This window comes from Pagrus pagrus, assembly GCF_965226575.1.
Source record: "Pagrus pagrus genome assembly, chromosome: 13".
Classification (NCBI taxonomy): domain Eukaryota; kingdom Metazoa; phylum Chordata; class Actinopteri; order Spariformes; family Sparidae; genus Pagrus; species Pagrus pagrus.
In genome coordinates this window covers 7,848,867-7,876,071 of record NC_140197.1, presented here as the reverse complement: position 1 = coordinate 7,876,071, position 27,205 = coordinate 7,848,867, and the positions used below count along the sequence as shown (strand labels likewise).

General features: G+C 40.0%; 1 protein-coding gene across 3 annotated transcripts in view; it reads left to right on the top strand.

Moving 5' to 3' along the window:
• Positions 1-27,205, top strand: part of cpt1a2b (carnitine palmitoyltransferase 1A2b) — a 62,205-nt gene that overhangs the window by 17,728 nt on the left and 17,272 nt on the right. For all 3 annotated transcript variants that reach the window (XM_084372318.1, XM_084372317.1, XM_084372319.1), the window contains 5 exons: positions 3,137-3,224; positions 3,904-4,099; positions 11,816-12,004; positions 12,886-12,991; positions 13,583-13,699. In XM_084372318.1, coding sequence (XP_084228444.1) covers positions 3,137-3,224; positions 3,904-4,099; positions 11,816-12,004; positions 12,886-12,991; positions 13,583-13,699 — 696 coding nt within the window. The remainder of the gene's footprint in view (positions 1-3,136; positions 3,225-3,903; positions 4,100-11,815; positions 12,005-12,885; positions 12,992-13,582; positions 13,700-27,205) is intronic.

Sequence of the window (27,205 nt, the reverse complement as noted above, 5' to 3'; positions counted from 1 at the left end):
GACCACATACAGACAGCTTTCTTTGTAGCTTGTTTGTAATGATAAGCTGTTAGCTGCTGAGCCTGTGAGCCGTGCTTTTGACTGGACAGACAAAGCAGATTAAAATGTAGCGCTCTACATGTTCAGGTTTATGCAGGTTGAACAAGTGTATTGATTAAGTTTTGGCTTTTTACTTTCAAAGGTTTTATTGTACTTACTTTCAGTAACTACACACAACCTTCAGGTTATCTTTCACTGCACCGCGTGTGTATGTGTGAGTGCAGCACTGACACACAGAGAGGGGCAGAGTGAGATTCTGCAGACTACTAGATGCGGAGTTGGGGAAAAGATGCGGTTTTTGAAAAACTGATCCACAGAGATCTTCTCATCGAAATAAACAGACCTGATTAAAACCGTCTAAACACAATGATGCAGTTTGACGTTAAAAATAAACGTTTTTCTGACAGACACGGGATGTCAGGAGGGAAAGAGTAGGTGGCTGGACAATAAACACAATATATCATAATCCTAAACAAGACACATTAAAACACAAAAAACACAATTATAAACACAATGGAAGCTACCTTTTTTTTAAAGAAAACTATTGAACTAGTGATATCAGTGATGAACAAACATAGACACACTGCCACAGAGCAAAAACTAAACATTTTTACATAAAGGATGTTGGTTATGGGGTATGGAGGACCACAAGTGCCACGGAAATAGTAATAAAGCATTAAACTTATTTTGATTAGTTCATTTTAGTTACTAATTGCGGAGGTTGTGATGTTCAAAAAAATGTATCCACCGTTTCACAGATCCTTAACTACAAGGTTTGGCCACTACGAAAACTGGCTTCAAAGCCTGTGCATTAACCGTCTAAGTACATCGTCACATGATGAACTGCGGCACAAACACTTGTTCCCGTAAGCCAACATTGTGAAAGAAGGGTCTGTAAAATGGTAGATACATTTTTTGGGACGTCATAACCCCGACTTGTTTCACTGTCATAACTTGAGCCATTTGGTCCGATAACATTTGGAAAGTCTAGGTGATGGATAAATATTTCATTTGTAACTTCCATTTATAATTCCTATTTTTATTACCAATTAGAATATCAAATAATGAATTACTTTGTAATGAAGTCTTTTTCATAGATTAATAAATTAATTTGTAAACTAATTTATTAATGCCTATTTTTATTGTATAGTTGGTTGCTGAACAACTTGCCACTGTTGAATATCAATATACAGTACATGGGTAACTTGTGTTGTATTGTAAATATAAAGATCCAAACAAGAATTTTTGTCTTTTTATGTTGTGACTATGTGGTAACAAACACATTTCTACAGCTAATTTTGCGCCTTAAATTTAGTGACAACTAGGGTTGGGTATCGGTTGGGTTTTTTCCGATACCGGTTACTACTCGGTGTTTTTTAAACGGTTCCGGTGCTTAAACGGTACTTGAACCGGTACTTAAAAACCTAAAAATACACACACTTCGTCAAAAAAACAATGCCCTTTTATTTCCAGAGCCAAATTGAAAACAATTAACTTAAAACATTATAAATACAATATTAAAATAAACTATTATTAAATAAAAGTCACACAATTTACATAATATCAGATACAACAATACTGTATCGAAAAATATAATAATGGAGATTAATGAGGAGCTCCATCTTAAAACTTCGTTGGCATTAAATTAACGTTACTTAGGCTACCCGAAGAAGAAAGGCTGCTGTCATCGTCATTTGTGATGTCCATCACACTGGCAGCAGGACTGGGGCTTTCTTCACGAAGCCCGGGTCTGGGAGGCGCAACACTGGCGGGAGCAGCGGCGGCCGCGGAGTTTGTCAAACACGGTGCACAGTTCGGCTTTTAAGTACACACAGTGTGTTGCGTGTTTCATCAAATTTGACGTGCTGCACGCAATTGTTTTTGCAGCATTTATTACAGATCACGGAGTGTCCATCCTTAGGTGTGTAATGAAGCCAGACTTTTGACCGTCTTCCTTTCGGCATCTTGTTGATCCTCTCACCTTCTCATCAGCGGCACCGAGCAGCGTCACTGACGTCATGCGCAACACGTGCGACGTCTGTGCCGTCAAGTGCGGCACCGAAATGAGACACCAAAACTTTTGTTTTTATTCGGTCCAGTTACTACCGTTTACGTCGGAACCGGTTCCATACTCATACTGGGTTTCGGTACCCAACCCTAGTGACAACACAGACAGGGACATTCCTAGACAAAGGGAATTGTCAGCATTCATTGCCTGCATATTTCCGCGCTTACTCTCTCTGAATTTCAAAACCAACAACATATTATAGTCTGTATTCGCCAGAATGAACCAGCACGGCTCTGTGGGTTTTCTGTTGATCAGTTTGTTGGTCCATCACTTTGGTCCAGATTAAAATATCTTAACACTTATTGGATGGATTGACACACTCATGAATGTGTTCCCTCGGGATGAATTGTAATTACTTTGGTGATCTTATGACCTACATTTAGCACCGTCATCAAACTTATAAATTGGCAAATACTTTTGTTTATGAGCAATTACCTGCAAAATTAATGAAATTCTCATAAGCCTCATTGAGGCTGTTTGATATAAAAACTGTCACATCAAAGCAGGGGAAAGCAGACGTAGAGGCAGAGACAGATAAACTAACCAATAGGAGCACTAGCTTGTTTGTTTGACAGCAGAATCAACCAATGGAAGGATCTAAACTGCTTCTACCATTCAGCCTCAGTTTCAGCTTTCACCCTGGTGAAGTTTCTGTCTAGGTAAATTTATTAATTTCCCATAGTATTAATTAATTTGTCACTCGATGTATTTAATCACATATTCATATATCTATAAAGACATCTTCAGTATTAATAAACCTTGGCGTGTCCCTATCATGTTAAAAATGGTTATACCAAATGATGTAATGTTACGTTTTGATAACCCTATCCAGAGTGTGAAGTACTTTGAATCAGCACTTCTTGATAAAGCTGCAAGCAGCATTACCTAACTCCAAGGTCATGCATGTGTAACTGTTCTCTTTTTAGTCCAAAAAGTATACTACCGAAGTGAAACCAGCATTAAACTGAGAGGATGTTACACTGAACAGTAAGTTTTAGTAACAAATGTTTGTGTGTCTCTGTGTGTCAGAGTCGTGTTCCAGGCACTGTCATCCCTCTGTGTGCCGCTCAGTGTGAGAGGATGTTCAACACAACACGCACACCAGGAGACCACACTGGTAAGACACACAGACACACACTCTACCGCCACAGATGCATAATGCAACATTAGTTTCATGTTTATTCAATTGTGTAAACTGATGTTTGTACACTGAGCTTGTCTCCCTGGGATGTCTCGTCTGAAATTGACGAACAAAGTACATTCATAAAGTGAACTGTTACGACCAGGGCCTAGGGGAAACCCTGGGGCAACATGAAAATGAGACTCTCCTCTTCCCATCACCCAAGCACCACCAGCAGCGAAGCATTTTTAAAGGTTTTATTTAAAAACACATTTCACACACAAACAAACATGCTGGTAGTCTGGTTGAGAGAGGAGAGCCCACAGGAACTGGGAAGAGCCGGCCTTTAAACTCCTGGCTTCGAGGCAGGAACCAATCAGCTCCATGGACAACCTTCAATCACTCAAACACACCTGCAACCAATCACACACACACACTCACTCAGGTAACAGAGGGTTATTTAAGCAGAGAGACATACGACCTCTGGGGTCGTAACATGAACACAAACACATAATTAGCTTCACCCTTACACTAAATAGCACAACTCAAATGGGAATGGGAAAGTGCAGTCAGACATCTGACTGAATTGGCAGGCTATAATAACATGTGTCATTAATCGAGAAGCTTACGTTAATGATTGTTGAGCCAGGGAATTTAATCCTCTCTTACTCCACAGATGTGCTCCAGCACTGGCAGGACAGTGAGTTTGTGGCGGTGTACCACAAGGGGTGCTTTTTCCGCCTGTGGGTGTACCGGGCAGGCCGACTACTGTCCCCCAGGGAGCTCGAGTACCAGATCCAGAGGATCCTGGATGACCCTTCACCTTCGCAGCCTGGAGAGGACAAACTGGGAGCTCTCACTGCTGGAGACAGGTAGGAAACAATTGGATGGGGCTACATATGGGAATGATTTTGTTCGTTACATGTAGTTGTATTGTGTTTCTTAACTGACGAACTTACCTTTTTTTTTTTTTTTTTTAACCTTGTCTTTAGTAGTGTGACATTATTGGTCCAAAGTCAAATACAAATTTGAACTTGCTTACTCTCTCTATATGCAGTTTATATATTATATATATATATACAGTACAGACCAAAAGTTTGGACACACCTTCTCTTTCAATGAGTTTCCTTTCTTTTCATGACTATTGACATTGTAGATTCACACTGAAGGCATCAAAACTATGAATTAACACATGTGGAAATATGTACTTAACAAAAAAGTGTAAAACAACTGAAAATACGCCTTATATTCTAGTTTCTTCAAAGTAGCCACCTTTTGCTCTGATTACTGCTTTGCACACACTCTGCATTCTTTTGATGAGCTTCAAGAGGTAGTTACCTGAAATGGTTTTCACTTCACAGGTGTGCCCTGTCTGGTTTAATAAGTGGGATTTCTTGCCTTATAAATGGGGTTGGGACCATCAGTTGTGTTGTGCAGAAGTCAGGTGGATACACAGCTGATAGTCCTACTGAATAGACTGTTAGAATTTGTATTATGGCAAGAAAAAAGCAGCTAAGTAAAGAAAAACGAGTGGCCATCATTACTTTAAGAAATGAAGGTCAGTCAGTCCGAAAAATTGGGAAAACTTTGAAAGTGTCCCCAAGTGCAGTCGCAAAAACCATCAAGCGCTACAAAGAAACTGGCTCACATGAGGACCGCCCCAGGAAAGGAAGACCAAGAGTCACCTCTGCTGCGGAGGATAAGTTCATCCGAGTCACCAGCCTCAGAAATCGCAGGTTAACAGCAGCTCAGATTAGAGACCAGGTCAATGCCACACAGAGTTCTAGCAGCAGACACATCTCTAGAACAACTGTTAAGAGGAGACTGTGTGAATCAGGCCTTCATGGTAGAATAGCTGCTAGGAAACCACTGCTAAGGACAGGCAACAAGCAGAAGAGACTTGTTTGGGCTAAAGAACACAAGGAATGGACATTAGACCAGTGGAAATCTGTGCTTTGGTCTGATGAGTCCAAATTTGAGATCTTTGGTTCCAACCACCGTGTCTTTGTGCGACGCAGAAAAGGTGAACGGATGGACTCTACATGCCTGGTTCCCACCGTGAAGCATGGAGGAGGAGGTGTGATGGTGTGGGGGTGCTTTGCTGGTGACACTGTTGGGGATTTATTCAAAATTGAAGGCATACTGAACCAGCATGGCTACCACAGCATCTTGCAGCGGCATGCTATTCCATCCGGTTTGCGTTTAGTTGGACCATCATTTATTTTTCAACAGGACAATGACCCCAAACACACCTCCAGGCTGTGTAAGGGCTATTTGACCAAGAAGGAGAGTGATGGGGTGCTGCGCCAGATGACCTGGCCTCCACAGTCACCGGACCTGAACCCAATCGAGATGGTTTGGGGTGAGCTGGACCGCAGAGTGAAGGCAAAAGGGCCAACAAGTGCTAAGCATCTCTGGGAACTCCTTCAAGACTGTTTCAGGTGACTACCTCTTGAAGCTCATCAAGAGAATGCCAAGAGTGTGCGAAGCAGTAATCAAAGCAAAAGGTGGCTACTTTGAAGAACCTAGAATATAAGACATATTTTCAGTTGTTTCACACTTTTTTGTTAAGTATATAATTCCACCTGTGTTAATTCATAGTTCTGATGCCTTCAGTGTGAATCTACAATTTTCATAGTCATGAAAATAAAGAAAACTCTTTGAATGAGAAGGTGTGTCCAAACTTTTGGTCTGTACTGTATATATATATATATATATATATATATAGATTATAAGTATTTTTTTAAACAACAACTGGAAAACAAATGTATTTTTCAATTTTGATCATTCAAGAAGAATAACGTTTTTTTTTCTGCTTTTAAGGTCAAACCTTCAGTTTGGTTTGTGAATCTGAGGTTTTGAGTGAAAAAGAGGATCTTTTGTTCACCATACCACACAAACACTTTTATTTGCATGTGAGTGAGAAGAACCAAAGTCCGACAGAATTGGCCAAAGCAAAGTAGATGAGCGGCAACAGTTCAGCACCAGCCCTGTGCTAGCGTATAATCTTGCGAACTAGCCATTCTTATCAATGTTTTCAATCTGATCTGAACTACAAGAGTACAAATATCATATACGGTAGAACAGTCTGCTAAAAATCAAAACTTAGACGAAGATTAATTGAATTAATTGTTGTGGCAGTATGTGGGAATTGGATGTAAAATGATTTGACGTGTGTTTAAACATGTGTCGTTCAGGAGGCTACACATGGCTCTGATTGTCTGATCGCTGGGTGACACCAGAGTAGGGGTGCAGAAAATAATCGATTCAAAGATGCATCGAGATGCTTAATAGGACGATTCTGTATCGATGCAGTAACGTCACATAATCGATTTTTCAATTCAAAATAAAACATGGGCGATTGTTGTTGCGTTTCCCGTTTCTGTCGGACAATAAAGTTGTAAAGTTCAAGTTGCATTGTGGGTGAAGGACGGACATGCGCGCGAGCATAGTAAACCCAACATCCAACATGGCGGAGGAAGGCAGTAGCGGTAGCCGATGCACAATAAAAAATCCACACAATTTAAAAGCGGACATCTGGGAACATTTCGGTTTTTATGAAGTTCCTGGGATGCAACGACAACTGGACAAGACCCATGCTATTTGTAAAACTTGCCACGCTAAAATCAAATACTTCGGTAACACCACTAATATGAGGAACCACATTAGCCGATGGCACGCTGAGCTAATGTTAGCCTCTGGTCACAACGGAAAGAAAACTACTGACCCAGCCCAGCCAAAGATCGATGAGTCCGTGAGAAAGTTGACATCCAAGTCCGAGAGAGCCCAGAGGATAACTCGGTGTGTAGGAGCTTTCATAGCGAAGGACTTAAGGCCTTATAGCATCGTCAAGAACGCTGGGTTTCGCCAGCTGGTTAAGACCCTGGAACCGTGGTACAAGATCCCATCCCGGCAAACAACTGCAGACACGGTTGTGCCGGCGTTGTACAGAGAAACAAAAGCCCAGGTGATGAATTCGATGAGGGAAGCTTGCAGAGTAGCAGTCACATGCGATTCATGGACTTCTGTGGCGACTGAGTCCTATCTAACGGTAACGGCACATTACCTTAACGACGACTGGGACATTGCGTCACGTGTGCTGCAAACCAGAGCCGTTTTCGAAAGCCACACTGGTTTTCATTTGGCTGAGCTTCTGTCTGATGTAGTGAAGGAGTGGCAGCTAACAGAGAAAGCTGTTGTGCTAGTGACGGACAATGCATCAAATATGATTGTGGCTGCGCAAGTTGGAAATTTCCCCCATGTGAGGTGCTTTGCCCACACTCTGAACTTGGCATCCCAGCGAGCGCTTAATGTGGCTCCAGTCTCCAGGCTTATGGCCAGAATCTGACGCATAACCGCTTACTTCCATCGCAGCGCTACTGCCAGCCACCAGCTAAAAGAAAAGCAAAAACTTCTCCGCATGAAGTCTCAGAAACTGAAGACTGACGTTCCCACAAGGTGGAACAGCGCATACGAAATGGCCCAGAGGTTCTTGGAACAACAACCAGCGATCACCGCCACTTTGCTCTCCCCTGAGATCAGAAGCTGAGAGTCTGACCTAGCTACTCTGACTGAAACCGAGGTGACAAATGCAGAGGACATTGTGAAGGCCTTGAAGCCCATGAATGATGTCACACTACCGATGTCAGTAGACAAAAATCCTACTGTCTGCCTCATTGCTCCAATAAAGGCTCAGCTAATCCAGGAGATGTCAGACACCACCGGAGACACACGCATGATCCAAGAGGTCAAGCATGCCATCAGAACAGATCTGCAGAAAAGGTACAACAGTGAAGCAGAAAAGAAGATGCTGCATACAGCCTCAGCCCTAGATCCTCGATTTAAGGGACTACATTTTCTCACAGAGGAGGGGAGACTGGAGGTCTACAGCAGAGTGGCTGATGAAGCTGCAACTTTGGAGGTAAATTTAACTTTCATGTAAAACCTAATTTATACAAATTAAAACAAACTATATAAATAAGACTGAGAAAATCAGTTAACCTAGTAGTTGTGAGATTGCAAGCTGTTCCATTGGTTGAGAAAGTGCTAACTGTTGGTTTGCTATTCTTTATTTTATTCAAACACAGAATGAGAGGACAGCCAGGACAGAAACGGCGATGCATCTGGAGGATCAGGACCTATGGAAGAAGGAGGTTTGTTTCTGCTTAGTTTGCCTATGTATTCTATTCTATTTCTGTGTTGTGTTTTTGTTTTTGGCAATGCTTTAGATGAACTAACCGTTCATAATGCATCTATAGATGTGTTATGAAACATACATGACAAAGGGATCATATCATGTAATCAATAAATTATAGTGCTTTTAAAATCCCTAATAAACACGTTGTTTTGTCTTCAGATGATGTGCTGACCGTGCCTGTGGTGGAGGAGGAGTTGGACAACGAAATGCCCACTTGCTCTCGCTCTGCTCCCAAGAGAAAGGCCTCTGCACTCCTTTTGAGTTTGTTGGGACAATCTTTCAAGAACTTTGAGCAAGGTAAAGCACCACCCAAGACTGCCCATGCCAGGGCTGAGGAAGAAATGGAGAGGAATTGCAAAGCCCCATCACTCTCTCTCAAGGGGAAGCCCTTGAAATGGTGGCGTGACAATGAGGTAATATTCCCGCTCCTCTCCAGGCTGGCGAAGCACTATCTGTGCATACCAGGCACAAGCGTGGCTGCTGAGAGGGTTTTCTCCACTGCAGGAACCATAGTAACATAGTAGCTAAGAGAAGCTCTCTCTCTATTTGTCTTTACAACTTAATGTAACAAAACATGTGACATTTAAAAGCACCTTTCAAAATAAAGAGTTCATATTTATCTGACTGTTTGTGTTAATTGATGAAAAAGCCATGTGTGGTAATATAGAAAATTGAGGATATAATGCATCAAGATGCATCAAGAAGATGCATCAAGATGCATCGTATAATCGAATCGAATCGCATCGTAGACTGTTGAATCGTAATCGAATCGTGGGGGCAGTGAAGATGCACACCTCTACACCAGAGTGGACGCACCTCACCTGCCTAATGGCTCAGTATTCTGTTTACATGTGATTGCACACAGCTGATATTGTAATTCATGTTTGCATAAATCTAATCCCCTAATCAGTAACATAGAAACAAGGTCAGGGGTTTACAGCATAGTTTTGTACTTTGCCAGTGGAGTAAACTATGACAATCACAGGAAGGCATTCAGAAGTCTTAGTTTAGTTTTGCATTCTTCACTGTGACTTGCAGCACGACTGACCCTTGAGTGTTTTCAAGAGGTCATATTATGCTACTTTTCAGGCTTATACTTTAATTTGGGGGTCCTAGAAGAATAGGTTTACATACTTTCATTTTCAAAAAAAACACATGATGCATTTTTGCAGCATCCCTTCTCAATCTGTGTCTGGAATGCTACGTTTTAGCTACAGAGTGGAACATCTCGCCTCTGTTCAATCCTTCATAAGAGTTGCACATGCGCATTACTTAATGGGCAGGATGTAGCTAATCAGTGGCAGAGTAGGGCAGGTCATGCCGAGGAAGATAGTGTGATCCAAAATAACGCTGCTAAAGCAGTAGCAACTGTATGTCTGCTGACTGACTGGAGTGTTAAATTATATATTTATATAACGGCTGTTACATAGTGACGCACATCAGTTACGGAAGTAAAGGCTCGACTCCAAACCAGCCGTTTCAGGCAGTGCAGGAGCAGCTTTTTTCAGTGGGAGACAGTAACGCCCTTTGGTGTAATATGACCTCTTGATGATGTTTGGATGTTGTTTTGGCTCCACTTGTACATTACTGTCTCTGATCTCCATCACCACTGTATTTCAGATCACATTACACAAAAGCAAATTACAGTAATGGAAGCCTATCTCACTGACTACAGTTGCACTGTACATGACAAAAAACATTAGTGCTCTTCATGCTTCTTTGTTTTAATCTGAGATTAGAACAAAGGCAAGACAGGGTTGGAGCTTATGACTTGATAAAAGCTGGAAGTTGTAGATTTCAGAAGCCATCTCTTGGCATCACTTGGAAATAGAGGAAAGAATATTTTGCTGCCATGGACTAGCTGCCACAAGCTGTATTTAAATCAGTGCAAGTTGATATTCACACTATCAAAGTTAATTATGATGTAGGAAATACGTGAGAGGAGAAGAAAAGCACATGAACTGAGCAGAACAATGACTAGGACCAGGAAATGAGGGTGTGTAATTATGTGTGTGTTTTGGTCTTTGTGTGTGCCTTTGTGCTAATGGACAGCACAGATAAGAGAGCAGTTGAAAGGTTTGCCTGCATTCTCAGAGAAAAAACAGTGACACACAGCACAGTTACAAACATTTACCACATCCTGTGGCCCACCTCCTGTTGCTTTGATGGTCTGCATATCTTGAAGAGGAAAAAGATATGCAGACCATATCTGAAAAAAATTTTCAGAAGTTCAGAGTTAAGTCATATTCAATGATCAGTGAAAAGCTGCCACAGATCTAACTAAAAACAGACCAAAAAAATGACGGCTAGAAATAAAAATTTTAACTTTGTGTATTGCCAAATATGAATCACAGCACTTTTGTTTTTTAAACGTTAGCAATCAATTTTAAAATGTCAGTGCTTAAAGTCTTCTGATGTGGGGTAGTATCAGGTACTTATACCTAGTCAAGTCCCTGACTAGGGATAGGTACCTCTTACAACGCCACATCAAAACACCTGAACCATCCATTTAACTTGTTAATCAGACAAAAGCAGTTTGTATAAAGTTCAGGTTTAAAATCAGTCCCTAGTATACTGTCTTTCCAAGCAAATCAATCAAGGATCTTCACAATGTTATTAGTTCCGTTCAGTTCATTATTGATGAGTTAACTGTCTTCTCAAATACACTGTTGTAACTACCTTCATATGAGACAGTTGTTTGTCTTTGGTTTTTTCTTTCCTTTGGACATGCACCGGATGCGCAGAAGTTGGCAGGGGGCTCGCTAATACTGCTCCTAGATTTGTTGATTGAATTTGAAAACCCATTTCCAAAAGTTAGGGGATAACGAAAGTTAAGGATTTATCGTCTGGGGATCATGAATGTCTGTACAAAATTACATGACAATAATTATTAAGATATTTCATTCTTGACCTAGTGGTGATTTGACCAGCTGACTGACTTTTAGACATTGGGTCATGCAGCTGGCTTTTCTAATAATGTACAATCTTAACATGGTTTCTGTCCAAGAGTTTCAATGCAATGTGTGTTTAAAAGTGTGCTATGCTAAGTGTCTCTTTTTTCCTTGAATGTTTTTTGACATTCATGACTCCAGTAGCTTAAAACATTTATTATACTTTATCAACACTTCCAGTCCTCGTAGATTGTCCTTAAAATTCTAGAAACATAATTTATGAGAATATGACAGAGGGAGGATACAGTGTTGTACAGTGTGTAGCAAGTATCACCAAATACATCTTGTTCTCTGATTTAAATGTGTCTTTATCATAATTGGACATCTGCAGTTTCCTCTGTCATGAACTTTCTGTGCTCTTTGGACTCTTTCCACTGCCTGTGCTCTTTTCTTTTTCATGAGCATTTGTGATTAATCACAAATGTGTCACCTTCTCCCAGGATGCCTTGGTCTCGGATGAGGAAGCAGTACTTCAGCTCCGGCATCAACAAACGATCACTGGATGCCATCGAGAGGGCAGCCTTCTTCATAACCTTGGACGATGAAGAGCAAGGCATGAGGGGAGAGGACCCGGCAGGAAACTTGGACCGCTACGCCAAGTCCCTGCTCCATGGGAAATGTTACGATAGGTGAGGAGGACGCAGAGGAAAGAAATTCGATTAGTTTAAATTAGATTGAGGAACAAAGTGGGGGATCTCAAACAGAGATTTTTTATCTCGTACTAAACTCTGTGCTTTTTAGCTGCTTGAATTCATACATTGTCAGTCTCCAAAACTGTGAAACACCCTATGATACTTTGTTTTTTAAATACTCTGGATTTCTTAGTAATTGAAGTACAACTCCTTTGTATGCCTTGAGTAACTTTAGTAAATAAAATCAATCTTTAAGCTGAATTAAAGTGCCAGCAGACAGACAGTGTACCTTTTCTAAAGTTGTACTAACAGAAGGTTCTTAAAATCATCCCAGACCATGACAAAGAATTATTTTACTCAATCTTGAGAACCTGTAAAGCACAGCGACATTCGCAGAATCATCCCTGTTGCAATCACAGCAGGATTCCTCTTAAACATGAGTGATGAGTTGTGGACAGGACAGAGGCAGGAAGATAAAGATGAAGATGAAGTGAAACCTTTTGCTCATTGTGCGCATGTTAGCATTGTTGAGCTGTAGTACAGTCTCACTAGCACTGGTGTAGACTCTTAGTCATGTTCAAAAAATCCATTGTTGGAATAAACTGTAGCTGATACTCGCAAGGCCTGATCCTCCTACTCTGCCTATAGGAAGCACAGCTTATCCCCTCTGTGTTTGTAGCAGTGTTACATTATAATCATTTTTAATTACAACATGAAAAAACATGAAAGAGTAGTTCTTCTCGGCTTAAATTTGCATTAATTTACTTGCACATTTTTAATTTCAAAGAGAAGAGTGTTTGAATATATAAGTCAAACCTTTGATTATTCATATCTCTTTAATTCATAGCTGTTTTCACTATTTCTCTCTGACCCCTCAGATGGTTTGATAAATCCTTCTCCATTGTGATCTACAAGAATGGGAAGAGTGGACTGAATGCAGAGCATTCCTGGGCTGATGCACCGACAGTGGCTCACCTTTGGGAGGTGTGTGTTTGTATTTGTTGGCTTTTGTTTCACCAATTAAACAGTTGACCCTACTATTGGACTTCCTCTATGGAGAACATCTGACAGCTGACTTGAAAGACAAAGTCAATGTCACATCATTAAGTTCTTTACTGTGGTGTCATAAACGGACAAATGAATTAGTTCAGGTTTAGTACAAGTACTAAGGATCTGTATTTTCTATGCTATATAGTTATAAAAGGAAGACATTCAAGTACAGATGTCATTAAAAAACATAATCATCATCAGAGCTACAGCCTCTCACGCTCCCAGCAACAGCAGCAGCTGGTCACAGTAATTGGGTTAACTAGCTTTGGCTAATTATGTTATTGTGTTAAATACATAATAAATACTATTCAACACACCCATGCTTTATGCTACAGTAAGAGAGTCAACAGATCAGAGGGAACACAAAAATAGTTGATATTAAAAGTTCCACCATGACCCTTTGGGATCTCTGTATCAAATTAAAAACAAGCAAGAGATGGATAGAGTAGTAATCTCAATTTCTAGTTGGACTGTATATTATTTAGTATCTGAAAATGAATTTAGCATACATCTCCCCTTCTCCAGTATACCCTGGCCACTGATGCCTTCCAGCTGGGCTACACTGAGGACGGACATTGTAAAGGTGACGTGGACCGCACGCTACCCATGCCCCAGAGGCTCGTCTGGGACATCCCCTCAGAGGTACGTAGGCCATGCAGGAAGTGTGTGTCTATTTAAACATTCTGCCCTTTCTTACTCAGTTATTACCAACCTACACTTAGACCCAGGGAGCGGGAGGCACGCCTTGTGTGACGTTGTCATCATGTTGTTATGATCATGCCTGAATATTTTCACTACTTGTACAAGCAGGTACAAGTCCTGGAACATGCAGGACTTATACATGTTGTTGTGATGACATCCTCAACACTTGAGCAGTCAGATTCTTTTCACTCTGTTTCCATTAGTTTAAGAGCATGTGTTCTTCAGACCGTGTTGACTTTTAAGACTCTCCTGAGCAGTTCAGATTCATCTAAAGTTAAGTGTATTATGTCATAGTAGCGGAAAAGAATAAAATTATATTTTTTTGTCTTTGTGATGAGAAAATGAAAAACTCTTTGCTAACTGTGCTCAGAGCAATGACCAGTTTCCTGTTGTCATTCTATTGCTGACAAAATCCTACATGCAGTCCCAGATGACTTTTCTGACAACACATGAATAGTTCTTTCTAAGAAGTCACTTGAGGATAAAAACACACCTCTAAAAACCAATCAAATCAAATCATTTATTTCACATTTAACTTCCATTCTATTTCCATCCTATTTTATACAATACCACATACAATTATGCTGCATGTGGTGCTAAACTATACAAAATGTTGTGCATGGCAAGAGTTTTCCAAGTATTTAATGTTCATATACAAAGCATGTCAACTCCACATTAAGGATTCTAATAGATGAGTATATTCATGCTTATTCCTTAAAGTTAGACTTGATTTACACTGAAATATAAGTGTTTACAGAATTTGCTCATATTGTGTGCTGTGAGCAGGAACAAAGCATGACTCACTAATAACATTTATGGCACCATTTCATTTGTGTACTTTGCTAGCTGCCGTGGCCTGCTAACACCGGAGTCCACAAACTGTCACACCTTAATGGATGCTGATAATATCACCTTTAAATAAATCTGCACATTGTGAAAAGATCAGATTGAAACATGAGCAGCTTTGTTGGCAACTTTCCTGTATTGTGCTCTACCCAAGATAGATCATTAATATTTTTTCGACGTCAGGACATGGAGTCAAATTAATTTCCTTAGTGATCAGTCATTTTCCCTCCGTTAGTTGAATCCAGTCCTTCAGTTCAATTTTCACATTGCATTTAAAAACAAAAAGTTCAGCTGTGGGACAAAGCACCTACAGCACGTCATTAAAATTCTAGTTATGAAATCAGTGAACAAAAAGTGGACTTCCTCTGCTAAAGTGACTGCTGAAAGTATACTTGTTGGCCTGATGGCTGTCCAGATGAGGAAGGGAGGAACACACATTCCAGCTGCGATGGATCAGGGACAACATTAAGGAAAGGATTTAGCCAACAGCATTCTGTGACCTTTAGTTTTAAGTTCAGTTGATTACGTGGGCTTTCACACTTTCACAATATAACAGGCCAGTAAGTGAGTATGTAAGTGTGTTCTTTGACTAATGAACTCATATGAATTATGAGTAGAGGTTAACAGCTTTGTCAACTGAGAACTTAATGCTCCAGTGCGTTTGTGTTTGTAGAGAAAGAGGAGGATTACAGTACTGTGACTGTGCCAAAGAGCCTCTACATGACATGAAGATGGAGGATCAGTTTCCGTTCAAACAAGGACAGATTCAATCGTAGTGACTAAAGTGCTGTGTTGCCCATTAATTAATGAGAGTCCGGTGGCCCGACATAGTCTAATTAGTCTCATATTGATCCAAAAAAATGTTTCATCCCATGATAGCACCGAAGATCTGTAGCGTTTTGTGCCGTAGCTTCTGCAAAGCGTCTCTCACTTGCAGTCAGTCGACCCCCCCGCCCCCTGCTGTACCAGCACACATGCTCTCTCTCTCCCACACACAATTACACTGTCTCCCCCTAGTATTAAAGCGGTGCCAGTGATTAGCTATATCTTATGGTCATGGAAAGAAAAAAACATAATGATAAGAAACACTTACAGGAACAGCTGTCAGGTAAAAGTGTGGTCTCTAATAACAGTAATGTTAAGTTGCTGTGCATACATAACCTATATCTCTCTTACCGCTTTTCCACCAAAATTAGGTTTTTTTAAACACAGGTTGACCCACCAAAAATCGACTATTGACCCCATTCCCATTTCCAAGGCAGCCCATTTGTGATTTTTATCTGAAGTGTTACGTTGTACGTCACTGACGTCATGTTTCACGTTACGAATGTGCCGGAAACAGTTGTAACAGAAAAGAAAACAACAGTAGACCCATTGTGAAAGAAGCGTCTGTAAAACAGTTGATAAATTATTTTGAGCATCACAACCCACACGAAATGTCTTGTTCCACTGTCATTATTTGAGCCATTCAGTCCAGTAACATTTAGAAAGTCTAGAAAAGCCGCACAATTAAATTATTTTATCCCCTTCAAGTTAGCCGGGGTCGCTAAACCAGAAGTTAGCCGGCTCGGTCGGTGATCCAGGTATTTTCACAGTCAGGAAGTTGAGCTTTCTTGGTTTCAAAACACCACTGTCAATAGGAATGAACGGGGCTCCACCTCCAACACTGTCTCCAGTAATAAAACGTCCTTAATAGACTGCATCCCAAATTCCTTCCTTATTTATGCGCCACCACCAGATGTTGATAACGCGTCATCACTTTGCGTGTTCTCCCGGGTCTTACGTTTAGATCAAAGCCCATGTCTACTGCAGAGTCAATTGACCTGGGTGTAAATGCAGAGTGTACACTTTCCCATTGAACACAAAAGCCTGATCTTAGCGGGTTTAAGTGGGATTTTTGACAAGTGGAAAAGGGGTATTAGTCTGTGTTTAATTTACCATCCACTTCCAGCACTGTTCTGTGACTCTGTGCCTCAAACACATGAGATTGAAATACAACTCACAATATTTATTATGTTTGATAAATGCAAACGGGCAGCGGTGTTACTAAACCGCTGCTCAGAAAGATAACCCCATTGCAACCCCATGGCACCCCAATTGTACACGTGCAACGTGCAGTGTGAGGACTGATGCCCCCATAGAGGGTCCATGTCCACCAATGATAGTCTCACGAAATCCTGTTGGAAACACTGGAGAAGCAAGTGGTTTGTTCTCTTTGGCCTAATAACTCCTCTGGACCAAATGATTCAATATATATTATCAGAATATTTCATTATCAACGTTATTATTCCAGCAAATTATTGCTGTTAAGTAGAGCTTATCATCACTGATCGATTTGATTTTGATTTCAAGTTTGATCCAATTCAATATTGATTTGGCTTGGTCAGTTACAATACCAGTTTTTGCTTATACTTTTAACGATATCAATGTTTACAATAAAAATGTAATTAAATGCTTTCAGAGATTTGCGGTTAAAATCTGCCTATGGAGAAATTTATGGGATATTCTTATGACTTAAGCATCAATTATTAAAGATGCTCTGGTCAAAGAATAAGAAAGTAATGACAGATGTAGGCACCATGAAGTCCCTATTGGCCTCCAGGAAAGTAGATTTCAGACTTTAGGGGGTGCAACTTAATGCACCAGATCTGTCATTTCTGCTTGGCAGGTGTTAATTTCGAACCTTCGTGGGAAAAGGAATATATTAAGAGATTGATCTCGGGAAATCAATATCTGGATAATTCAAATGAAGATACATTTAAATTGAAATATTAAGGTAAATATTTTTAAACCCAGCACTCCAGTTACATCAGATAAAATAGTGTTGTTACAGCAATACAGTAACTTCGGTGACCAGGGGTTCGTACTTTGTTGCCTCCTGCTGCAGTCACACACTGCTGGTGAACGCACGGTGCTGTGGGTTTGTGAGAGAGTGGTGGAGCATTTGAGTGAAGCTGACATGTAGATGCTAAAACTTTCTGCTGCATTTCATTTACCTGCATGACATGTTTCTGTGTTGTGTTTCTGCTGGTCAACTCCCATGACTTCTTGAAGCTTAATCCTAACGTTACAGTTTCCAGGCTAGATATGTACACCACATAATATTGCGCAAGGGTGTTAAAGAAAAAAAGACCGCAGCGAATGCGGGTTCATAGGAGAGAGATTGAGCGCTACACAAGATATCTATGTGAGGCTAACAAAGCATATTTGTAGATAACTATCCAGCTGGAAAGTAGACTTTCTGCCATCCTGTAGTGCATGTTGTAACAAAACAGACTCATTTTTAGAAAAGAATGTTCTTCTTTTGTGGTCTGATTTGTGCTTTTATGGCATTAGTGGTTATCATTGTAATAATAATGTAGGCAGTAAGCAGGCTGTGACATTAAACAAGGATCCTTTTGCACATATTTGCATTGCTGGCAAATTTACATTATTGCCTTATACTGTAAAATTACAATGAAGGCTCATGGTAGTTAAGGCTGGGCAATACTGCCTTAAAATAATGTCACAATATTTCACAAAGGAAGAAAGAAAAAGAGGAATTGTAACCCCCTATTACTCCGAACAATAGTGATACACAATATATATCTCAATAGTATGAAATCTCCTCAAAAGCTCCTACTTCATTAATGCTAGGACTGGGCAACAGAATGAAATCTCACAATATTGTTTTATAGTAGAACAGTCTGGTAAGTTTAGAAAATGACATCACTTTATTGTAATGCAGCAAAACTTATGCCATATCATCATATAACAATATCCAAAATCTAATATGATATATAGTCTCATATCACAATAATCATATATTGATATATTGCCCAGCCCCACTAGTAATGTTTAATAAGATAGATAAAAATCCTTGCTAGTCCTAGCTTTAATAGGTATTTACTATTGCTCTCCCTTAAATGTGGAGCTTTACAATGTTTCTAATGTAGGCAAACTGTTATTTGATATTGTTTGTACGCTACGTTTATATATGTAGCCAGGGAATAAATCCCAGCATTAAAATAGTTTGTAATGTTCCTTTAAAACTTAAACCATGTCATAGTTTGTGTGAAAAGTAGTTCCTTCAACTAGAGGAATATCAATCTATCTTGTTTGTGTTGGTAATTGTGAGCCCTGCTGCTATTGGTCAGTGAGTAGAGACGTCAGGTTTCCTCAGTGGGGATTGGGCAGTGGGCGGGACAAGAGAAGGGGGAAGATCGAGGTGTGCTCTGAAGCATGGCCGCTGTGTGTTTTTTTCCTCACCATAGCTATTAGTCTGCAGCTAAGTTCGCTAAGTTAGAGTGTCTTTGTAATGAGAGAGTGTAATCTTACTCTTACGTCAAGTGAAGAGTTAATTGATATACATTTTGTCGAAAGACTGTGAGCTACGGAGTTAATGTGCAACTCTCCAGACTGCTAAGGGATAGCACAAATGCTAATCTTGTGCGAGTGCTTCATGGAGGGACTGACGCTCGGACAGAGTCAAAGACAGTGCGCAGCGGGATCGGACCAACTCGTGTGAGCTGTGGTGGTTAAGGGAGACCTGCAGTTTCTCCCTCAACAGACGTCGTATTAATATTTTTATGTGGGCCCACACTAAATTTGAAACGTAATATTTTGTGTTCCAGGTATTCAGGGTTGAGCATTATTGGAGAGATTCTGTGCAATTTACAGTGTGATAACATTGCCTTGGTGAGGTTTAAAGGGCACTTGCCTGATTTTTGGTTTCTTACTTAAAGTGAAACTCTCGCCAAAAAGCAACCGAGGCTTTATTTATGATTGGGTATGAGTCAAACCTTCACGTACAAGCACACTCATGACCAAAGAGGCACTTTTAAGATTTACCGTAGTTTCGTTTTGGGGCAAGCTCATTTTGAACGGGAGTACATGGGGCATACCACGACGGCATCAAAATGTCTATTTTTAGACCACTAAGAAGGCTCCACACATCATGAAACTTTACTGGTAGCATCACCAGGGTCTCTACTCATGACACGAGCAGTAAGAACATTGTTTATGTACACAAAGTGTGTGAAAAAGACGGTTTTGAACTACTTACGCTTAGCTACTGGGACTCCGGCGCGCCGCCGCCATTCCAGGCAAAAAGTGTCGATCTCCGAGTGCGGCCATCATGACGGAGAGTAACGGTGGGACGCAACAACATGGACGTCAGTGTTGCTTTTGACTAACGACAGAACAACGAATTATCCGCGAATTCATCTGGAAATAAGCCCGAGGAGCGTCCCACCGTTACTCTCCGTCATGATGGCCGCACTCGGAGATCGACACTTTTTGCCTGGAATGGCGGCGGCGCGCCGGAGTCCCAGTAGCTAAGCGTAAGTAGTTCAAAACCGTCTTTTTCACACACTTTGTGTACACAAACAATGTTCTTACTGCTCGTGTCATGAGTAGAGACCCTGGTGATGCTACCAGTAAAGTTTCATGATGTGTGGAGCCTTCTTAGTGGTCTAAAAATAGACATTTTGATGCCGTCGTGGTATGCCCTATGTACTCCCGTTCAAAATGAGCTTGCCCCAAAACGAAACTACGGTAAATCTTAAAAGTGCCTCTTTGGTCATGAGTGTGCTTGTACGTGAAGGTTTGACTCATACCCAATCATAAATAAAGCCTCGGTTGCTTTTTGGCGAGAGTTTCACTTTAATACTGAGATTAAAGGGCAGCTATTTGATTTTCCTGAAATACTTTAACTTGGGTTATTAATACTCTAAAAGAGAGTACCATTTGTGTTTATTAAGTAACCTTATTTTACCATTACATAAATATTTTGAGTCTGTGAATAAATAATTCTTTCATTTTAATTCATGATTCTCTTTGTGTCAAGTTAATAAATAGTGGTTAAAAACTAATAAATAGTGTTTAAAAGCTTAAAAAAGGTTGTTTAGAAGCAGAGGTGCGACGTGTAAAAACACTTACATCCGGTGTCATATTCAGTTCATTGTATCTGAGGAGTTCGTCAGGTAAGCTGGGTTACAGGTCATAACAATTAAAGCAGCAGTACAGTTAATAGTATCAGACATAATAAAGTGAAAGAACCCTTAGTGCTGTATCTTAAAGCAAGGATACTTAGAAAGCGCTACATATACTTTTTCAAAGAGGCAACAGACAAAGGGGAGAGATATGAGGGCAACAGCAAAGGGAAGTATTGCTTTGGTAAGCAGCCAACAGAAATATTTAACATCCCCTTTCTTTTTTTTTGACATTTTTTATTTTTATTTTGTGAGAGCATTACAATACAGTAGTTACTATCATGGAACATACAATGTTACTTATGCCACACACAATTATTATTTATTTATTTTTTTTTGTGTACAAAACGATAAACAAAATACACAAAGTTAAATGAATTACATCTGAAAACTTTGAACAGACTGGGAAAGATAGACCTACATAAAAAAGCAAATAAAGAAATGTCTACCAGGGAGATTTGAAGTAAAGTATGAGTGCTTAGGTCCAACAAAACATTCAAATAAAATAAAATAAATAACAGCATTGCAAGGTCACCCATTCCGTACTTCTGTCTGTTCAAGACCGGCATATTTAACCCACTTGGCCCACCTTTTAGTAAATATGATTTTTTGAAGGCGGAGGGAGAAGGTAATCCTTTCCATAAGGTAAATGTCATTTACAATACTTATCCACTCCTGTATTGTGGGTGGATCGGGGAGTAACCAACGTCTTGTAAGTGCTTTTTTACCAGCGGTTATCAAAATATCAAATAAATATTCATCAGCTTTCCTGACCTGTAAGTCAAAATTTCCTAAAAATAATGTGGAAAATTGCATAGGTAGATTAGTGTTAAATAGACCACTTAATACTTCATGAAGCTCTGCCCAAAAGAATTTAGCCACTGGGCATTCCCAAAAGATATGCCAGTGATTGGCTTCCCGGTGTCCACATTGCCTCCAACACGTAGCTTCCCCTCCAGCAAAATGTGCCTCTCTCTCCCATTTTTTCCTAACATAATCTGTATTGTGGGACTTTTTAGACAATAGGCCTTTATAAATTCTGAAGAGATGACACCCTTGTTTGATTTTCTTTGATAAGCATCAATAAAAAATTTTGATATGGGGTCATTAAGGTCAGTTTCCTTTCTGATATGTTCAAAACGACTACGTACCTGTAGGAACCTAAAAAAATCAGTTCTGTCCAGGTCACAGTCTTCCTTCAACCTATCAAAGCTTTTAAATTGTCCCTTTTCGGTAAGAGACTAGTATGTCGTTACCCCTTTCGTAATCCATGATTTAAATCCCTTATCTATTGCGTTAGCCTTAAACTCCGGATCGTAAGCACACCATTGGATTATTTGTAACTTGTTACTTAATTTGTACTCATCTTTTATCATATTCCAGATTTTTAACTGCACTTTGATCCATGGGTTCTGTACCTTATCTACAAGTCCTCCCAGATGTTTGTGAGGTAGTGCTGCTTGTATTGGAGGATCAACTCGACTTGAGAGTTCTATATCTTTCCATCTAGCTTGAAAGGATGGGTTACACAAATTAATTAGGGGTCTAATCTGAGCTGCATAAAAATAATCTTTAAAATTAGGTAATGACATTCCCCCTCGCTCTTTTGGAAGTTGTAAAGTCTTAAATCTAACCCTGGGTTTTTTACCCTGCCAAATAAATCTGGAAATAATCTTATTCAGTTCAGAAAATTGTTTTGGGGAAATTTCTACAGGGAGTGCCTGAAATAAGTAGAGATATCGTGGGAGAATATTCATTCTTACAGAATCAATTCTGTGACTAAGACTAAGAAAAGAAATTGAGTTCCATCTGTGTATATCGTCTTTAATTTTCGTTAAGAGGGGGCCATAATTTATCTCTGCCAGTGTTTGGATTCTTCTCGGCAAGTTTATTCCGAGATATTTTAACGACTTTTGATCCCAGTTAATATGAAATTTCTCTCTAAGTTGCTTTGTGGGTTGATAGTTAATGGTCAAAATTTGTGTCTTTTGTATATTTAATTTATATCCTGAGTAATTACCAAATTTTTCTAGGACGGTCATTAGTTTGGGGAGTGAATTAGGAGGGTTACTTAAATAAACCAATACGTCATCGGCGTGTAGCGCCACCTTGTGGTCTTCTCCGTTAATGCAGATCCCTTTTAATATTCTGAGTCTGTCTTATCCACAAGGCTAGGGGCTCTATATAAAGTGCAAATAACAGGGGTGAAATTGGACATCCCTGTCTCGAGCCCCGTTCCAGTGTAATGGTATCAGAAAGGTATCCATTTATTTTTATCCGAGCCGATGGTTTGTTATATAATGTACGGATCCCTCTAATAAAAATGTTGTCCAAGCCAAATCTTTCTAAAACTTTGTATAGGAAAGGCCAGCTTACCGAGTCTATACTAACTAAACAGGCTTCAATATTATTCTTTTGGATATGATGTAATACGTGTAATGATCGCCTAATGTTATCTTTGTGAAATAAATCCGGTCTGATCGTTGTGTATAAGCTGAGGAAGAACTTTGTCCAGTCTTCTGGCGAGGACGGTTGCATAAAGTTTATAGTCAACATTCAACACCGAGATGGGTCTGTATGAACTACACTCTAATTTATTTTTTCCCTCCTTAGGGATAACGGAAATCATCGCCTCATTCCAAGATGGGGGCATTTTAGCATCTGTTAATGTCATATTACAAGCTCGGAGAAGGATTGGCACTAGCTCAGCTTTAAATGTCTTGTACCACTCTGAGGAGTAGCCATCCGGGCCAGGTGATTTGTTTGATTTTAAGGTGGAGATGGCCTTATTTAGCTCTGTCTCAGTTATAGGGGCTGTTAATATTTCGTTTTGTTCTTGTGATATAGATGGTAAATTGAGAGATTTTAAAAGGTCATCAATTTGCTGATCACCTTCTAATTGGGGTTGTGTATACAGGCGCTTGTAGTATTTTCTGAAAGTTCTTTGTATTTCTTCTTGTTTGTACTGTATAGTTTTAGAGTCTATATCCCTTATTTTGTATATCGCGTTGTCTGCTCGTTGCTTTTGCAGTTTTCTTGCCAGGATTTTAAGTGATTTTGCTCCAGACTCATAATAAGTTTGTCTTGTGAATATTATCTTTTTTTTAATTTCCTGTGTATATATTAGACTTATTTCGTTTCTAACTGCTTTTATTTTAGTTAGTATTTCTGGTTTTTGTTCTCTTTTATGTTGTGTCTCAAGATTTTTCAGTTCTTTATTAAGATCTATCAATCTTAATTGTTTTTGTTTAACATCCCCTTTCCATACACTGTATCTCAACTAGAGCATGTTTATCTACAGATCTTTTTTCAAAGGTGGAAATGGTCATAAATTGAAAGGATCTTTATATAACTATTTTCATATCAATTCTTATCAAACAACTTTTATGTTGATACCGATATATCAGTGATCAGTGGAAGTACTTCGGACAATGAGTTTGAATGTTTGGCCATAACAATTAGTCATATCTGCCTTTTGGCAATATTTGCTGTTTTGAAAGTAAATATGTAACACCCTTGTGATTTGTGTAGATCTGATGATTGTTTTATTTGAGGGAAGGAGGTACCTGCGCAGTCACATTCCATTTAAGGGATATCCACACTCGCAAATTCTGCTGGAACCCAGCACATTTAGGAAATACAGCAGAGAGGAATTTAGGGAAAAGCCACTGAGAATGTCTGTGCCTGTTCTTGACGACCAGAAGTAACAGTTTGTTATCTGGCGTTAGTGGATAGAAGAAACAATTGAAGGATTTAAACATTCTTTCCTGCTTTGAAGCCACCCTGGGGACCGCAGGGACTGAAGTGCTAACAAACTAATGGGAGGAGTAGGCATCCAAAAGTAGGTCAGCATGGGACATGGACTCCGCAGATGTTAGATTTATATTGCCGTAGTGTATTTTCACTTAATTTTAAAGAATGATACAAAATTGGGAAGGATCATTTTCCTTATTTCCTTTTTTTTAATTTCCTTATCAGAACCTCCAGCTCATAATGTACTTAATCATAGACAGGCATAAAGTTGGTACCCTGTCAAAATCCTCACTGGCATGTGTCATGTCTTTGATGAGCCTAGAGGTGAGTAATAATAATAATAATAATAATAATAATAATAATAATACATAGGTTTTATATAGCGCTTTTCTAGGTACCCAAAGACGCTTTACCAAAAAACACAAAACAAAAGGATGCAAACAGACAATACATACATACATACATACATACACATACAGGGACTCAAACAAAGGCAGATAAACAGCAATACAGAAAATAAAAGAGTAGACAGGAAAAATAAGAAAGAAAGAGGGTGGAAGATGATTTTGTCAGGTCTTGTAAGTGATGTTGAAGAGATGGGTTTTGAGATGACTTTTGAAAGATGGCAGTGAATCAGAGTTACGGATGGCCAGGGGGAGGGAGTTCCAGAGGGTAGGGGCGGCAATGGCGAAGGCTCTGTCCCCTAGGGTGCAGTATTTGGTCCTGGTGATGGGGGTGAGGGTGTTTGCATTTGCAGAGCTTAGTCGGCGAGGGGGAATGTGGCGATGGAGATCTGTCAGTTATGAAGGGGCAAGATTGTTTAGGGCTTTGTAGGTGATGAGGAGGATCTTGAAATGTATGCGTTGTTTTACGGGAAGCCAGTGAAGTTGATGGAGGATAGGCGTGATGTGTTCTCTGGAGTGGGAGCGGGTGAGCAGTCAGGCAGCGGAGTTTTGAACATATTGCAGCTTTTGTAGAACAGAGGAGGGGAGACCATACAGGATGCTATCGCAGTAGTCGAGTCTGGAGGTGATGAATGCATGAATTAGTGTTTCGGTGGCCGGGAAGGAGAGGGTGGGTCGGAGGCGTGCTATGTTCCGGAGGTGGAGGAAGGATGTCTTGGTGACGTGGTTTATGTGTGACTTGAAGGAGAGTGTGGGGTCCATGTAGATGCCAAGGTTTCTGACCAGGGGGGAGGGAGTGACAGAGTGACCATCGATGCAGAGTGAGAAGTTCTGGGAGGTGGGGAGGATGGAGTAAGTAAGTAAGTTCCATACACACAGTCTAAACTCTGTCTTTTCAAATATATTATCTAAATGATAAAAAAACAAAAACGGAAGCAGAAATTTGGATGATTAAACTTTCAAAACGATTAGTTAATTATTGATTTTTATTTTTAAATGATTAATTGTTCATTGGTGTCTCCTGCATAATGGGCCATAAAGTGGACACTATCAAAAGAACATGCCTTACTTAAAAAAGTAAGGCATGAATAATGGAATACAGAATAATGGAATAAATTAGACATAGTGGTAGAAACGCAGCAACCTTTAAAACATGTTTAACTAAGTCTTTATGGCGCCCCTTTTATGCTCACTGGTACAGGATGCTGCTGACTAATCAAAGCAGTGGATAAGGCCAAAATTGACACATGTAATTTATAACACTGATTTTGGACTTAGCAACATATAAAGGAAAATGCATGATGTCAGCGTAGTACCGATATCTAAAAACCTGGTTCCGAAAAAGCAAGGACACTGTAAAACATAAATAAAATGTGCTAATACTTTTCGACATTATACTCAATTGAAAGCTGTACAAAAATAATGCATATAATGTCTAATGTTAATCACGCAATTATTCTGAATTTGATGCTACACACAATTTAGGATGGGGCAAGGTTCACCAGTTTGTAAAACAGAAAATATTGAACTGAAAACAGCATTTGGCCCCTGAGACTGGAAATGTTTTACTCTATCCAGGGTCAGTCAGTCAGTCATTCAGAACACACACAAATTCAACATGCCTTCACTCTCCACCTGCCAGCGCCCGCCTCTCATTCCAAACTCTGCTAGTTACTGAAGCAAATAATAGCCAAGATGTGCATCCTCTAGCTTGCCTAATGTACTTGCATCATCACTTGACACAATCCACAAAAAGGCAACTATAGTCTGTTATCTCCTGTGTTGAGGGGATGCTTACTCTGCTGAGAATCAGCGGAGGTAGACATGGCGGAGCATGGAAGAGATCGAGGGATGAGTGATCGATGTCGGTTTGATCCGTTGATTCAGTTGTGCAGCATTCCTCTCTCCACCATTAACTCCAACGACTCCAGGATAGTTCCCAAAACAGAGCTGGCCTTATTGATCAGTTTGTTTTCATAGCCGGCTGCTCCAGCACATTACAACAAGCATTAAAAGGATTACTAATTTGATGTTATTCAAAGAGACAGGTATGTGGAACCTGACCGGGAGTGGGTGCATACATTCTTTTCTACTGAAACTGTTAAGCTCAGAAAATCCATCTCATTGTCAATGCACTGGGATGGTTTCCCTGTCAAACTGTTCATGAATTACCTAAATGTACAACCGCTTCTTTTTTTGTGTGTGTGTGTGTGTGTTTCTGTGTGCGTTTCTGTGTGTGTGTGTGTGTGTTTCTGTGTGCGTGTGTAACAGTTCCATAAGCTAATGTTTGTGAACTCAGTTGGGAGGAATGTCCAGGTGGATTCCTATGGGAAAGGCCTGTGGTTGTCACCGTAGCAGCATACCAGCTTTATGACATCTAGAAAACATTAGCTCTGCTGAGGGGATAGTCAGGGTTTTTCCCAAAGCACTGTCTCTGAATTGACTTGCTATGGGTTTGGTATTTGAAACCC